The sequence below is a fragment of the Alosa alosa genome, chromosome 13, assembly GCF_017589495.1.
Source record: "Alosa alosa isolate M-15738 ecotype Scorff River chromosome 13, AALO_Geno_1.1, whole genome shotgun sequence".
NCBI classification, from domain to species: Eukaryota; Metazoa; Chordata; class Actinopteri; order Clupeiformes; family Clupeidae; genus Alosa; species Alosa alosa.
Genome location: NC_063201.1, coordinates 23,320,127 through 23,335,995, shown reverse-complemented (window position 1 = coordinate 23,335,995; position 15,869 = coordinate 23,320,127). Strand labels below are relative to the sequence as shown.

The window sequence follows — 15,869 nt, the reverse complement described above, 5'->3', positions numbered from 1 at the left end:
GACTTTAAAAAATATAATACTCAGCAGTGTGTATTTTATTTGCCAAATACAACATTCAAATTACTAGACAAAAAATGATATCCCGAGAAAAGTAGATTTCGAGGGGTACAGCTCCATAGGCCTCCATTCATTCTGCACTCGCCCGCAAGCGCCCTCACATGGAACCAGATCTAGAGAAGAGCCTGCAACCAGTTCAGAAACCGGAAGTTTCCCTTATTAGACATTCTCTGCTACTACTGTAGCATGAGGCACAACTAGCATGTACTACTAGCATGTGTCACAACTAGCAGGTGTTATTACTAGCATGTGTTACTACTAGCATGTCTCACAACTAGCCTGTACAACTAGCATGAGGACAGGCAGGAGTGATCTGGTCAGGAGTGAGTGATCTGGTCTAGCAGGAGAGATCGAGTGATTTGGTCTAACAGGAGTGATCTAGTCAAGCAGGAGTGATCTGGCGGTCTAGTGTGAGTGATCTGGTGGTCTAGTGCAGTGGTTCTTAACTGGTCTAGTGGGAGTGATCTGGCCTAGCAGGAGTGATCTTGTGGTCAAGTGGGAGTGATCTGGTAGTCTAGTGCAGTGGTTCTTAACTGGTCTAGTGGGAGTGATCTGGCCTAGCAGGAGTGATCTGGTGGTCTAGTGCAGTGGTTCTTAACTGGTCTAGTGGGAGTGATCTGGCCTAGCAGGAGTGATCTGGTGGTCTAGTGCAGGGGTTCCCAAACTTTTCCACGACAAGGCCCCCCAAATACCACTAGGTTCTGGCCAAGGACCCCCTTGATGTGTTATTAAACCCATCAACAATACTACGGCAAATGTAAAAATACATTAAGTTAATCCTAATAATTATTTTAGCTACAAGCACTTCGCAATGGAGCGTACAATGTGTAAAAATTGCATTTGGGGCTTTCTGCTATATGAGAGCTATCACTCTATTATTATTCCCAGTCATTATCATGGAAAATATAATGTTCAGATATGCAACAAATTATTATAATGGCATTGTATAACAACCCTCATAGTAATAGGTATATTTTTAATTTTTCAAATGTATTTGTTGCTTTTATTTTTCCTTCCAACTTGCTGAGGCCCACCTGGCACCCCCCGTGGCTCCGGCCCCCACTTTGAAAACCACTGGTCTAATGCAGTGGTTCTTACAGTAACTGGTCTGGCTTTGGGACCCACAATATTCCATGTTAATTAAGTTCGCGGCCCATATATTTTTTATAGCGTTCAAGCCAATGGATATGGTGAGCTACATGGTAAGTCACACAAAGTGCCTGTAGGCCTACTTGTTTAGAGCATGCTGCATGTCTTCAACTCCTGATGTCACCTTTCAAGTACTCGATAGGTTTGCTTTTAACAGGGGTGCTTCCATTCCAGTTTCCATGTAGTATTTCTGTTTTGATGGTTTCATGCTCTCATGTGCCAGCAATTCATTGCACACCACACACTGGGGTTTCAGTCCCATTTTGTTAGCCTGACGTTGTCATACTCAAATTCTAGTCAGAATATGAGTCTGATACTTCTCCATTGGGACATAATTATGGGGCATGTTTCAACTGATACAGGGGGGGAATGCCTCTGCACTCAATTGGATAGACCTAACCAATCAGAGCAACGAAATAGCTTACCGTAAGATGTAGGAAGAACACATAAACCATCCTTCTTCTCCACAAATGCCTTAACATTGTTTTCTGGTCTTTTGTAAGTTATTGTGCCGTCAATATCTCCTACAACACTAGTTAGCTAAATCTAAGAGATACGTAGCAGGGTAGGCTATTAGGAAAAACTGATATTTCCCCTCCGTTTTTAAAAATAATTCTGTTGAATACCGATATACCACAAACAGCTGGGGAAGGCTGTCGCAAATCCCTTGAACAGGTGGTCAATCAGAGATTTCAAACGAACGAGGGAACAACATGTCACAATGCAACACGCTGTTTTCCCTTGATGAAAGTGAAACCATGAGTTTTCCCCACATCTCAACTTTGGCCAAAGTTTTCAGAAATAATCGCTTTCAGTGATAAAACCTCATTGCAATAATATGCATTTTTCCATATGGGGTCTTAGAAGACAAAATCAACCTAAGGGTGCTCAGATGACGTGATAGATGAGGCGCTGTTGCTCACCTGTCCATCATGGTAGAGCCCGATTTGATTGGTCCGATTAGCTCTGGTTCGAGCATAGTTACTCCACAACGGAGCAATGCCAGACTGAACTTCCCGACCTCAAATGTTAAGTTTGGCTGGCACCCAGTCTTAACCTGACTCTCGCCAGATGAATTTCGTTCCGCTTAGCTCTGCCTAGCTTCACTCACATCCATCTGGGACCTCTTCCATTAGGAGTGATTTCAGCACGAGATTGTATGGTTGAGCCAATCAGGACGCAGGGCGGGAGTTTCATAGATGTGACATAGCGTAGAAGCGACTGTGAGACTGTTATCAGTGTCACGGGTTGACTTCGATGTGAGTGGTTGAAGTAGCACGTCAATAGATGACGGAAAAGTGGCTTATTCAATCATATGCAAGCATTTTTTGATTAGGCCCAGCCTTCTGAAACACCATTCCAATGGATCGGTTCCAGATGGATAAGTGGAGCTAGGCGGAACAAAATTCATCTGGCGAGAGTCAGGTTAACCCAGGCTTTGTCCTCAATTTAAGTGAATCCATGTCCTACTTCAAATATTCAGGGTTGTAGCCTACTTGCCTATACCACTAAACTGATGTCTAACATGACCTGTCACATTAACATAGTCTATGTCCATGGCGATGACTGATATACGAATAAAGTCTATCAAAATAAAGGTCCGATATTAGATCTGATCTAGTAGCACTTAAAATGGCTTTTTTATTAAAGGAACCATATGTAAGATTGTGGCCAAAACTGGTACTACAATCACTTTCAAATTACTGTAGAGTGGTGTATCCCCTCCCCCCCCCCCTGACTCGAGGTTGCCAACCCTGATGCCGAAATACTACTGACTTTGTGATTAGTAGATAGGTGGAGGGTGGCGCATCAGGCCAAAAACACAACATGACATGACAAAACACAACATCAACATCAGTTGAGGGCTGCAACTTCGCTTTTTAAATGACAATATCCTGGCCGTACTACTGTTGTCAGTGATATAAGTATTTGAAATGAACACGATTTCTTAATGTCTAGTGACATATCAGGGCCATTTTATGATTAATTTAAATACATTTCTTACATACTGTTCCTTTAACCCTCAAGCTCCGCGGCCCACCCAGAACGGTTCCACAATCCACTTTTGGGTCCCGACCATCAGTTAAAAAACACTGGTCTAGTCCGGAGTGATCTGGCCTTGCAGGAGTGATCTGGTGGCCTAGCAAGAGTGATCTGGTGGTCTAATGGGAGTGATCTGGTGGCCTAGCAGGAGTACAGTAATTGTGTAATTATGTGAGTGTTGAGAAATTAAGAAGAAAAGTGTTTGAGGTGTGTGTGTGTGTGTGTGGGTGTGTGTGTGTGTGTGTGGGTGTGTGTGTGTGTCAGAAATGGGATGAGAGAAAGAAGTAGAGAGATGGGTTGCAGCAGGAGTAAGGGGAGTGAAGAGAATGCTTTCTCTCTCTTACTCACTCACACAGATACACACACACACACACAAACAAACACAATGACACACACACACACACAATCAGGTCTGCCAAGATGTGGATAATAAATATCTATAATAACTATCATCATTATTGGACCAAATATCTTCCAATAAAGGAGCAGCAGTGAAATATGGCACAGGACACACATACTGGTGACATGGGGGATATTGGCAATATATCAGCATTGATTATCGAGAAATAGCTGACAGAGAGATGGAGAGATAGAGCGGAGTGAGAGATAGAGGGGAGAGGGAGAGGGAGGAGAAAGAGAGGGGGGTAGAGAGAGAGAGTTAATAAAAGCTAATAACTGGAGGATGGATGGGGCTTTAGGATAGATCTCCTGTCTGCTCATAGGAGGAGCCAAAAAGAGGGATTAGAGTGTGTGTGTGTGTGCGAGTGTGTGTGTATGTGTGTGTGTGTGAGTGAGAGTGTGTGTGTGTGTGTGTGTCTGTATATACATAGTATAAACATATCAAACCTATTCATAAATAGAAATGCATGTGTGCAAACTGCAATACTAATATACCTAATAAACACAGTACATATGTGTGTGAGTGTGGGGTGTGGGGGGGGTGTTTGTGAGGGGGGGCATGTGTGTGTGTGTATAATGGGTGAGTCTTCAGTCTGTAGCAGGGATGTGAACTGAAGGCTGGGATATGGATGAGACTAACTTCACCCAGCGCATTTGTCAACATTACATGATTCATTTGTCAATCAGACACACACATGTACACGCACACTCAATTACACACACATTTACACACACACACAATTAAACCACAGAGATATACACAAAACAAACACATACAGTCAAACACAAATGCAAAGACACAGATATGTACAACAGTGTAGTTATTGTTTTATTTTATTCAGTTCAACACATCTTTTTTGTTGTATAATTTTGAATATGTTTGTTTCATGTCCAGTGGATCAAGACCCAGACCAGACCTGACTTATTTCACCCACACATGTATACCAGCACGCATGCACACAAACATGCACGCAAACATGTGCGCGCGTTGCATTTAACACAGATAATCTCTCACACATTCAAAAAATACCAACAACATAGCTAGTAAATAAATACTAACAACATTGCTACATTTAGTAGATAAATACCAACAACATAGCTACAGATAGTAAATAAATACCAACAACATAGCTACTGCAGTTGGTAGATAAATACCAACAACATAGCTACAGTTAGTAGATAAATACCAACAACATAGCCGCTACAGTTAACTTACAGGTCTGTAAGTTATTGAGTAACACACTGAATGCAGTTATTGCCCATCCAGACATTTCATGGTTGTATCCTCCATTAATGATCCTGATTATGAATCCCCTTCTTTCACCAGACGCAGGTCTCCCAGCAGATGCACAATCACCATTCAGCTGGACCTGCCCCCCTTAACACATAAAACAGCTGGACCTGCCCCCCCCCCCCCCTCCCAACACATCAAACAGCTATGGGGTATACTACGAAGCACGTTAGACATATCTAGGCTATCTAGACATATCGAGGCTTCACAAAGCCTTGACTCTGGGGTATAAGTTAAGTGATACTACGATAGCAGCTATGTGATATATTTGTCAAACTAGGCTTTCAGCTCAGATCTGTGTGCGTTCTCGGTGTTGGGATGATGTAGGCCAATCGTGAAACATGGAGACGCACAAGACCGCCTCTATTTAAAAACAATTACTTCCGCATTTATGAGCGATAACTTAATCTACACTGCGGTCATCTTTAGTGTCTAACCTATAACATCAAATTGTCATCAGTTGTTGTATGGTATGCATGTCCATAGAGGGATATTTGCATGCACAACATTATTAAAGCGCATACGAGATCCAAAATGTGTGTAGAGGCGGAGCTCCACCTGTAAGATATATGACAGAATCCTACACGTGAGATAACTTCGTTTTTCAAGTTAATTGATTGGTCAGTGGGCGGTAGTTTTACACGATTTGAGCTATAACTTAGCACATAACCTGCTCCCGACCAGGTTTGGTTTACCCTGGAAATCCAGAGTTCTCGCGAGAGCACAATGGAATTGTCTCTGCGAGACACTCTGGCAAGGAGCAATGATGACTTTTACCCAAACATTCCGGTGTAACCTGCGTTGTGTTGAACCTGCGTGATTCAGCCCTGCACATGCCCGGACTCGAACCCGCGAACAGCAGCACCTCGGATCGGGAGGCGAGAGCGCTAACAATTGAGCCAATAGCCCAGGCTACTGGCTTCCATGCCAGCAGCACTCTTGAGGCGTCGGGGAGTGAGGTTTACCAACGTTCCACAAGCACAGCTAAGCTAGCTGGCATCCATTACACCGGGGAACCAGTTAAACTGATGAAGCAACGTTGGAGGACAGTACACATTGGTTGTAGTGTTATCCGATTGCGTCGAAGTCCGAAATCATTCAGAGTAAACATGGTCTAGTGTTATCCAATTGCGTGCAGTGAGATTTTTAAATGCATGCTTGTTGCCGCCCCTCGAGTTGGGCCATTACATTGTTCTTGGCCAGACCATTAATCTTTCTAGATTTCTAGGGTCTGGATTTTCCAGGCTAATTATGAGACAAGTAGATTGCTGGTCTATAGAGCCATGTATTTAAAATACAAAATAGTATGTTGTCATTTGGATTTTATTTAGTTGGAAGAAAATTGAATATTGAGATTCAGTCAGATAAGTAACATGGAGGTTGCTCACACACACAATACACTCCCTCATACCAACCTCAAGTTTCTTGAGAACTTTAATCATCCAATCGGAACACATGGAACTAGTTATGTGGTTGCTCTGCAACATTGTTCAATCTGGGCATGCATTGACAATGTCAGACTTGTCACCTCTTTGTACCGCTTGACAAGTTCAGTTGTGACTTTTTTTTAATTTTATTTTTTTTATAATTATATTTATTTGATTTCATACATGTAACAGAAATTGCTTATACCAGTACAGACATATTCAGCTTTATCAATTTACAGTCCTACTTACTCAGGCATGGTATTCACATTCTGTTACTCATACACCCATGCACCCATATATACATAGGACACCCATACCCATACATACTCCATACATACCTATACACCTGCAGGATGCCCTAGCACACATAGACACACACACACACACACACATACATTACACACCCACACACACACGCACACACACACACACACACTCACCCACATACACTTACTCATACACACACACACACCTGGTCGCACTAACAACCCTACCTACACTCACACATTATTCTCCATGAGGTTCTCCCGTGCAGTCTTTATAACTTGCCCAACATTTGATTATAAAGATTCATAAATGTCCTGCCATACTCGATTAAATTGTTCTATCTACCTAGGACTGGCCCTGATGCAGGGTACTGTCAAGTAGTGTGAAGTGATATGCAGGTAGCCAATGTTTAAGTCACCTAGCTGAGTTAGACAGAAGGCGAGCCCTGCTTGCTCTGTTAAGGTATTTCTGTCCCTCCCAAACTGTGTTAAAATGGTATGTTTAACAGCACCCCTGGACCCTCATAGGCCAATATGATCCTCAATATTAATCAAAATAGTAATAATAGCAATAATATCAATAGAATATTAAATATCAATAATAAAGAAATAAACAAATAGACAAAAAAGCAGGTCAAATTATTTTAACAGCTACAAAAATAGATGGCCATAGATAGTATAAGTTATTGTGGGGAAAAATGTCTTGGATAAGTATATTTGTTTCATTTAATAGAATAGAATGGAATATATTTTAATATCCCCATGATAGAATTTGTTTTAGCACAGCATAGCCCAGTGACAGACAACTTAGATAATTCACTTTAATATGTTTGGTTTTTTGTATTTGCATTTTATTCAAATACAAAGACATTTTATGTGAGAGTAAGGTATCTGTGTTTTTTGACCTTCAATTTATGAGTATGGTGTTTGGTGCCTGGTTTCCCTAATGTATTTGTGCTAATTTCACATCTTGAGCCTGTTTATCTGGATGTTTTGCCTCATGCCACCCTTGAATTAATCAGTGCCTCACTAGTGCCACCCTTGTTAAAAATGTCTAGAATCGCTACTGCAACTGGTGCTGTGCAGCGCCAATAGCTTATCATGACTTGGTGGACTTAACAGTGTTTTTCCTATGTTTTTTTTTTCGTGATGCATTCTAGCTACTGTCAGTGACTGACGCGAGGGAACTAAGTTACTAGGGAAGTGCGGTGTAAGTTTAAATTAATTTGTGCGTAGTGCCGCTGTCATTCATTTATGTCTTACAACATAAATAAATTCATTCATAGTCTAGTGAAGTCAGATATGAGCATACAAGTCGCTTATAACTCATGCCTATAGTAAATGCGCAATTTGATGCAGGCAAAAGTATCAACTGTTACTATGAAGGTATTATAGCAATATTATAAATGTGCTGACGGAATAGCCTAGAACTTAGGTAGGCCTAGTGTTTAGTAGCCTATGCACTTGTGGTGATAGCCAAAACTAATGTGAATCGCGGACTATACAACCAAAGAAAGTAAAGGAGATTATTTGCACCTGCGTTAGCCAAATAAAGGACGGGATTGCACCTTTCACAAACCGTAAAAATGAAGTTTATAAGTTTTACAGTTGACTACAATTGACAGTTTACTATCAGTCCACACAAACGATTCTGTTTTCCTTGCACTAGACACTTGCACTTTTCGTCGTAGCCTATTCTGTCTGTTTGTATACAGCACGCAAAGTTTGGTGAATTTCTGTAACAGAAACAGTGCCACATACTGTATAGGCTTGGAAAATTAAGTAAGGTGTTGAGTCGTGTTGAGATGGATCCGTTTCGACACAAATATTCTTGAAACGATTCCAGGGAAGACGGGGGAAAAAGATTGTTTTGGTATGTGTGGACTAGGCCTCAATCTGGCCCCCTAATCATCCCCCGCTGTAATTGGCTTATTTACTCCCTCACTCTCCACCTCAAGCTGGTGTGTGGTGAGCGTTCTGGCGCATAATAGCTGCCGTGCACCACCCAGGTGGGTGCTACACATTGGTGGTGGTTAGCGAGGTCCCCGCTTCCCTGTAAAGCGCTTTGAGTGTCGAGAAAAGTGCTTTATAAATGTAACGTGTTGTTGTGCGTGTGTGTGTGCGTGCGTGCGTGCGTGCGTGTGTGTGTGTGTGCGGCGTGCATGTGTGTAAATGTGGCTTTATAGAGTCTCATCTTCATTTTAAATCCACATTCACAGAACAATCATTATGGGATACATTTTGGGGTGGACCTGAGGATTGGGAATTGAAATGATTTGTGTGTGTGTGTGTGTGTGTGTGTGTATGTGTGTGTGTGTGTGTGTGTGTGTGTGTGTGTGTGTGTGATAGAGAGATGTATGTGAATGGTTGTGAGAGTGAAGGTGTGTGTGAGATTGAGACGGTGTGTGTGTGTGTGTGAGTGAAAATGTGTCTGTGTGTGTGCGTGTGTGTGTGTGTGTGTGGTGTGGTGTGTGTGGTGTGGTGTGTGTGGCAGTGTTGTGTGTAACGCGTTACAAAGTAACGAGTTACAGTAACAAGTTACAGTAATGTAACTACTTTTTCGAGTAAAAAGTAGTGTAACCCGTTACTACTAAAAATTTGGTAACGTAACGTAGTTCCTTTTTCATATCTGCGCAACGTTACTTTTCCCAGGGACAGATTTGACAGTGACGCTGCTTTCTCAGCTGCGCGCTTGCGCAATAGGCACGAGCTCCACACGGCAGCCTACGTGACAGAGGCTGGTAGCATGAAGTGCAATTATAGCTCCACACGGTACGTGACAGAGGCTGGTGGCAATGAAGAGCGATCATAGCAAACGAGACGCAGCCAGCGCTAACTTCTGGGGGATGGAGGTAGCCTATTCACATTACTTCGAACTCGTTGAAACTAAGGGGAGGAATGTGAGTGTTAGTTATAGCCTAGCCTACACTGTCCCCTGATTCTGTCTACTGCCGTTAACTCAACTGCCAGCTATTGATACGATTTGCACTAGCTTTGCACCAAATTTCGGAGGAGCGCCTGTTTCATGAAAGAGTATAAGGCTATAAAATAAGCCCTCATATATTTTGTGTTCACCTATATGCCCAAGATGTAGCGAGGCTATGTTATTTGATAATGTTTCATAGGGCTTTAGTGGTGGTGTTGAAGCCTATAAGCCCAATGTTTTCTTGTCAAGTGCTCTGTTTGTGGCATTTTTTATAATAAAGAGCACAAAAGAAATACCTGTTATGTCCTCCATAGTAGAACTTTATGTAGGCCTACACATTTAGGAACAGATATTGGGGTTCTGCCCAAAGTCGAGCAACATAAAAGTAACGAGTAACGTAAAAAGTTACTTTCCATAGAGGGTAACTAAGTAAAGTAACGGGTTACTTTTTTGAGAAGTAACGAGTAACGAGCAAACACTACTTTTTAAAAGAACACTGGTGTGTGGTGAAGTGTGTGTGTGTTTGTGGTGTGGTGTGGTGTGTGGTGTGTGTGTGTGTGTGTGTGTGTGTGTTATCTCTCCAGAAGCTGTCCCATTGAGGCAGCGAGGGACCCAAGGGACACCCAGCCCTGACGTGGCGGATTGAGGAGATGGTGTGTGTGTGTGTGTGTGTGTGTGTGTGTGTGTGTGCGTGTGCATGCGTACGTGTGTGGTGTGTGTGTGGGGGTGGTGTGTGTGTGTGTGGGGGGTGTTAGAGAGATAGGAAGGAGATATGGACAGTTCCACTCTCAACGGCTCACATGATCAGTCCCTGGATTCTGTCCTTCTTCTTCTTGTTCTGTTGGTTTCGGCAGATTTGGGACTTCTGAGGACGGCAGCCTCGGTGCCACGGCAACAGAGGCGTTGGTGTTTCCAGGCTGTCATGAGAGGAAAAGGACGACAGGCAGGCAAAAAGGTGCGCACACACACACACACACACACACACACACACACACACACTATCTTATTTTCCTCTACTACAACCCCCCTAACCCCCCAGCCCACCCCACACACACACACACAGCATGCACACACACACACAACCACACTATACTCTACAAGAAATAATTGCTTTTGTCTGGAAGGAAAGGGGGGGGTGTAGGGGGGGGGGGCTGGGGGATGTGTGTGTGTGTGTGTGTGTGTGGGGGGGGGTCTCTCGGATCCAGAAGGGGGTGTGTGACGGACAATCGGTCGTTTCCTCTGTGTCCCTCCCCTCTGCACACGTCATCTGTCACACACACACACAAACACACACACACCAGCATGGAGGCCTAGGGGAGACAGAGCGCCACTAAACCTGCTGCACACACACACACACTCTCTCTCTCTGTCCCTCTATATATCTCTCACACACACATTTTTTCTCTCTCTCCAACACTCTCTCTCTCTCTCTCTCTCTCCCACACACACACACACACACACACACACACACACACACACACACACACACACACACACACACACACACACACACACACACACACACACACACACACACACACATGACCAGAAGATGAGAAACACATTCACACCAATAGATTGAAAATGAGAACAACTCCATCAGCAATAATAATCACCCATAATAGCATCATAGAGAGAGAGAGGCTGGAAGGTGAATTGTGAATATTAATATGCTGTTAAATATATTATCTCTTTGTGGATATCTTATGCTATTGAATACAATAACTGTTTGTGAATATTGTTATATCCTGAGAAACATAATACCTGGTTAGGTGAAGGAGTAATTGAACTGTGAAATATAAAAACGGTTTGTAAATATTGTACATATTACGGAATGCTGTGAAGCAGAGACTCCGGAGGAATGAGCATGAGCCTTCTACATCGCACGGCCGCGTGCATGATTGATATCGCATCCTAAATAATAAACTGTGGCAAGTGGTGTTAACGGTGGGAGGCGCGCGAGCAGGCCGGCCTGGAGAGAGGGAACTTCCCGTGCAGTCAAGTCCTCCGTATTGACTGCTATGTTTAGCGTATAGATTTTTCTATTTAGAAATCTATATTGACAATAATCTGCCGTGTAAGTGCGTGGCGGGGCCCGCGCCAGTGTAATTGACAGCGTGTAATATGTCGATAGGAGAGGGGAGGCACGCCACTGGAATGGAAAGCACTTGAAGACGTGTGGTGGGGATAGACCCGAGTTTGACCAGCCCCAGATCACAGACCCGCGTGTCTGCCGGATGGGGCGTAGCACAAGATCCTGGGGCCCTACACAGGCAGTCCTGATGGGCCCCCATGTTCCTCAACATGTTCCTCCTTTTATTAAAATAAAATATATTCCAGACTTTTCTAGGGCCCCCTCTCTCTTTGGGGCCCTATAATCAGTATTGGTTTTACCCCCAGTCCGACGCCCCTGTCTGCCGGTAATGTGTGACCTGCTAATCTTTGCTGTCCGAACCGCAGCTACCTAAAATGAACACAGCAGTGGACCGCAAATAACACCACCCGCGCACAGCACTTCTCATAGTTGACTTAATACAGTTTTTCTCGGTTGCTTTGACCTGCTTAAAGAAACTGGGATCCACTTGGTCTTCATGAACACCTTATTTGCACAGCAGAAGTCATCTCTTGCAAATGTGTTCACACGTTTTCATTGGGTTCACACATTTATCACACCCTTTTTGCAAAACAGTTCAAACAGATGTCATTCAAAGACACCAAACTCTATTGGTTTCCCTAATCTAAACAAAAGGAAAACATCTATTCACAGGTGGTGGAGAGTCCTTGTAAAATTCTGAATCTCTGATACACCTGTGTGAAACTCCTTTGCACAATTCTTCAATCAGCAATTATTCTTTATCCATAAGAGATACCATGTCTGTTCTGTGTTGCTATCTGCAAGTATGGATCTAAGGCACATTTAGAGAAAGTACTGTACTGCTTATTTGGTGAAGAAAACAGTACAAAAGGTGTTTACTGTTGGTCTATTCAGAGACTAATCACAAGTTGTAGTTCATTGAAATGTGTTTTGTCTAGGTGCTTACTGTAGGTCTTAACAATTAATTTGTATTCAATATTTAGTTTATTCACAGTTTTCCTGATACCAGAAAAAATAGAAAGAAATGGAACAGACAGCAAAAATGAAGACTGAAACTCTTGGCATTTTGAGAACTGTTTTGCATTTTGTTGTGCAGTGTGTAATGATTGATTGAAAGCGAACAGTGATTTGACAAGTTGTGTTGTTTGAAGGCAAAATCTGCTTTTGCTGCGTGTTTTAATGTGTTGAGAGTGTTACAATCTTTTGCAAGCAAAATGTGGCATTTTGGCTAGAGTGATTCTGTTAAGACCTGTGTGTTAACTGTTTTGACAACGTGATGTCATAGTTGACGCAAGCATCAAAGCGATCGAGAAAAACTGTAATCTGATGATTAACCGGCCCTCTTCACTGATCACTTTGGAAACTCCGGAGAGTTCTTTTGCTCAGCCGGTGCAGCTCGAGCTTCACTTCAGGCCCTTTTATCGCACGGGAGCACGAGTCCAGTTGGCTGATGAACCTAACTTCAATTAGGCGGGAGCGCGCACCTTATTAATCCATCTGCCGGCATCTCTAGTGTTTGGGGAAACCGGTAGAGCATGCGTTTAGCGCTAAAACACCGTACAAGGGAGGGAGCGGGAGGATGAGAGGGAGAGGATGAGAGGAGAGAGAGAGAGAGAGAGAGAGATGGGTGGGGGTTGGGTGGTAATGTGCGAGTTGTAGCGAATGGTCTCTCGCTTCAATGTTGCGGGCAGTGTGGTGATAGAGCGCTAGAGCACTGGAGAGAGTCGGGTCGCATGAACCACCGGGGTTCCCATAGCGCGGGGACAAGCAGCCACGTTACACTCAGAGGCGGATGGACGGAAAGATAGGCAAGTGAGCCTCAAACCACAAGCGCCACGGAGGGGCTGCTTACTATGTGCTCCTTAGTGCGTCGTTCCGTTGCCTTATTTATTTCTTTATTTCTCTATCGACTGATTGCGTTTTAATTACCTTGCCTTGTGGTAGAGCGCGGGGGAGGAGGGGCAAATGCTGCGAGGAGAGGCAGCGTTGGCTTGTTTATTTATCTCTAATATAGATTTAGCGACTCGATGTAATCACCTGCTGCCATTCATTGCCGCCGATTCTCTGAATGCGGGAGAGGATGCTGCCCACGGGGACAGCGAGCTATATAGTGTTTACAGCTGCACACCAAATGAATGAACCAAATATTTAGTCAACTTTTCATTAAACGAACTCGCTCTACCACAGGCCTTTACTGATGCTGTTTTTTTTTACCGAGTCATATACTGTTAAGCGCGAGAGCGATAGTTTTATATTGAAGTGAAATACCAAAGCCTCCGGCAGGCGAGGTCGCAAGGGGCCGGACACTCTCTGCTGTCTGTACACTAAAGGGAGCGAGAACAAACATGAGGCATATATTTACAGGCACCAAACGTGTAGGAGTAGTAGTAGTAGTAGTAATAAAATTATTATTATTATAAGCTTAATAGTGTTGGTAATGGTGACATTCCGTCCATCCGTCTGTGTGTGTCTGTGTGTGTTTGAGGTGTGAAGCTACCAGAGCAGCCAAGGGACAGTGCGCGTGTGTATTCTATGCATATACTTACCAAAAAATCTAACCGACCAAATAGACACTTAATGCGTCTGACAGAAAACTAAAAAACTACAAGACAAGACAAGCCGCCACAACTGAATGTGTTCCGAGCTAACGATACCAAATAAGTTGCGTTCCAAACGCAGTCTACCTGGCTGGACCGAGGGGAAACGGAAGAGTACCGGGGAACCGTGCTGCTGCGATTATTAGTGCCACCCGAAAGCATCCACCGTCACCGAACAAGACCGAGCAGAAGACGGGGGATTATGTTCGTCCCCCTGCCGGTGCCGCTCGTGTTCCAGAGGGCTGCATCCGATCTCAGCGCCTGGCGCCTCAAGTCTCCGCCAGCCTCGCGCTCCAGTCCCGGTAAGCCCCATCTCCCCTTTTCCGTGGTGTGCCGCAGGTCCACCGGCGGATGTGCATGTCCCTTGTTTAAAACGCGTCACACTGTTCCCGAGGATGGAGAGAGGGAGATGTATATGGAAGCGAAGCCTTCAATGCATGGAAAAAAAAAGTTGAATTACGTTATCCTAGAAGAAGAATTTGTCACCACTGACAATTCGTATTAGGGTTGGGAAATGCCTTCAGAAATGTTTTTAGTGCTTCTGTTCCGCTGACCTCCGTCCGCGTGCTCTCCTCAGCTCCTTTCCCCGCGCCTCTGTCTCAGTCTCCGTCTCTCCCGCCCTAAGCACGCGGAGGGAAGGGAATATTCATGCCAACTTATCGATCCTGTGGAGATCGATTCCAGGGCCGCTAGACTCGGCGAGAGGGGAGAGGAAGGCAGAACCACCTGAGACGCGGACAGCAGCGGATGCGTACGAGGAAGGCAGCTCTCCCATATATTTAGAGGAGCGCGAGGTGTTTATGTTTCAAACTCAACAAAAGTGAGGGTCAAACTCTGGGCGGGAGAATCCCAAATAACACCACGCGTTGCACGTGTCACCGGACAGCGGTATTTCAGACCTAACGGGTAGTTTACGCGCGGGGGGACAGGAAGACCGGATTGTCGGTAATGACGGGTTTGTGTTGCTGCATCGGCATGTGTCGGTGTTCGCTTGCATGGCTGCGATATGGGGAACGGGAGGGAGGGAGAATAGTCGCCAGCCAGTGTCCGTAAATGCCCTGATACAGAATACAGCTAAGGCCGGTGGAAACGGCCGCTGCGAGTGATCAATCCGTTTTTAAGAACGGAACGTTTGAGAGTGTGTGTAAGATGTAAGCTACTTGAAGAAACCTGTTAAACAGTTTGTAGGATTGGGTTGCCTATGTTGTGATGTCTGATCATGAGTAAGTTAGCCTATATTCGGGAGGCTGGCCAATCCTTCTGCTCTGTTAGCTGAGAGTGGTGTTGCCGTTATCCGCCAGGAACATTGTGCTCGTTTCTAGGGGGGTGCGATCCTGAAGAGGCGCGCGGGTAATGAGTCTCTAATGTATGTTTAATGACGCGCGAGAAGAAGCTCTGCCCGGAGAGCGAGCCTCTTAAAGCAGCAGGTGTATTTTCTGCACGCACAGTGCTGCTCCCTCCTCGTATCTCCATTACAGCGCGAGGCGGCGAGGGTCACGGTCAGAAGGTGAATTACACGTCTGCCGCCCCCCCCCAGTTCACGGGGACTTATTCACGCAGTCAAGGAGGAGAGAGAGGGGGAGAAATAGGTGGAGATGAAAAGAGAAAAGGAGAGTCTG

The 15,869-nt window shown here is 44.4% G+C and overlaps 1 protein-coding gene across 1 annotated transcript in view; it reads left to right on the top strand.

The window, feature by feature from the left end:
• The first annotated feature begins 12,962 nt into the window (after positions 1-12,962).
• pou2f2a (POU class 2 homeobox 2a) overlaps positions 12,963-15,869 on the top strand; it is a 69,824-nt gene continuing 66,917 nt past the window's right edge. Inside the window, exon 1 of the mRNA XM_048261923.1 lies at positions 12,963-14,552. Coding sequence (XP_048117880.1) covers positions 14,453-14,552 — 100 coding nt within the window. The 5' untranslated portion in view covers positions 12,963-14,452. The remainder of the gene's footprint in view (positions 14,553-15,869) is intronic.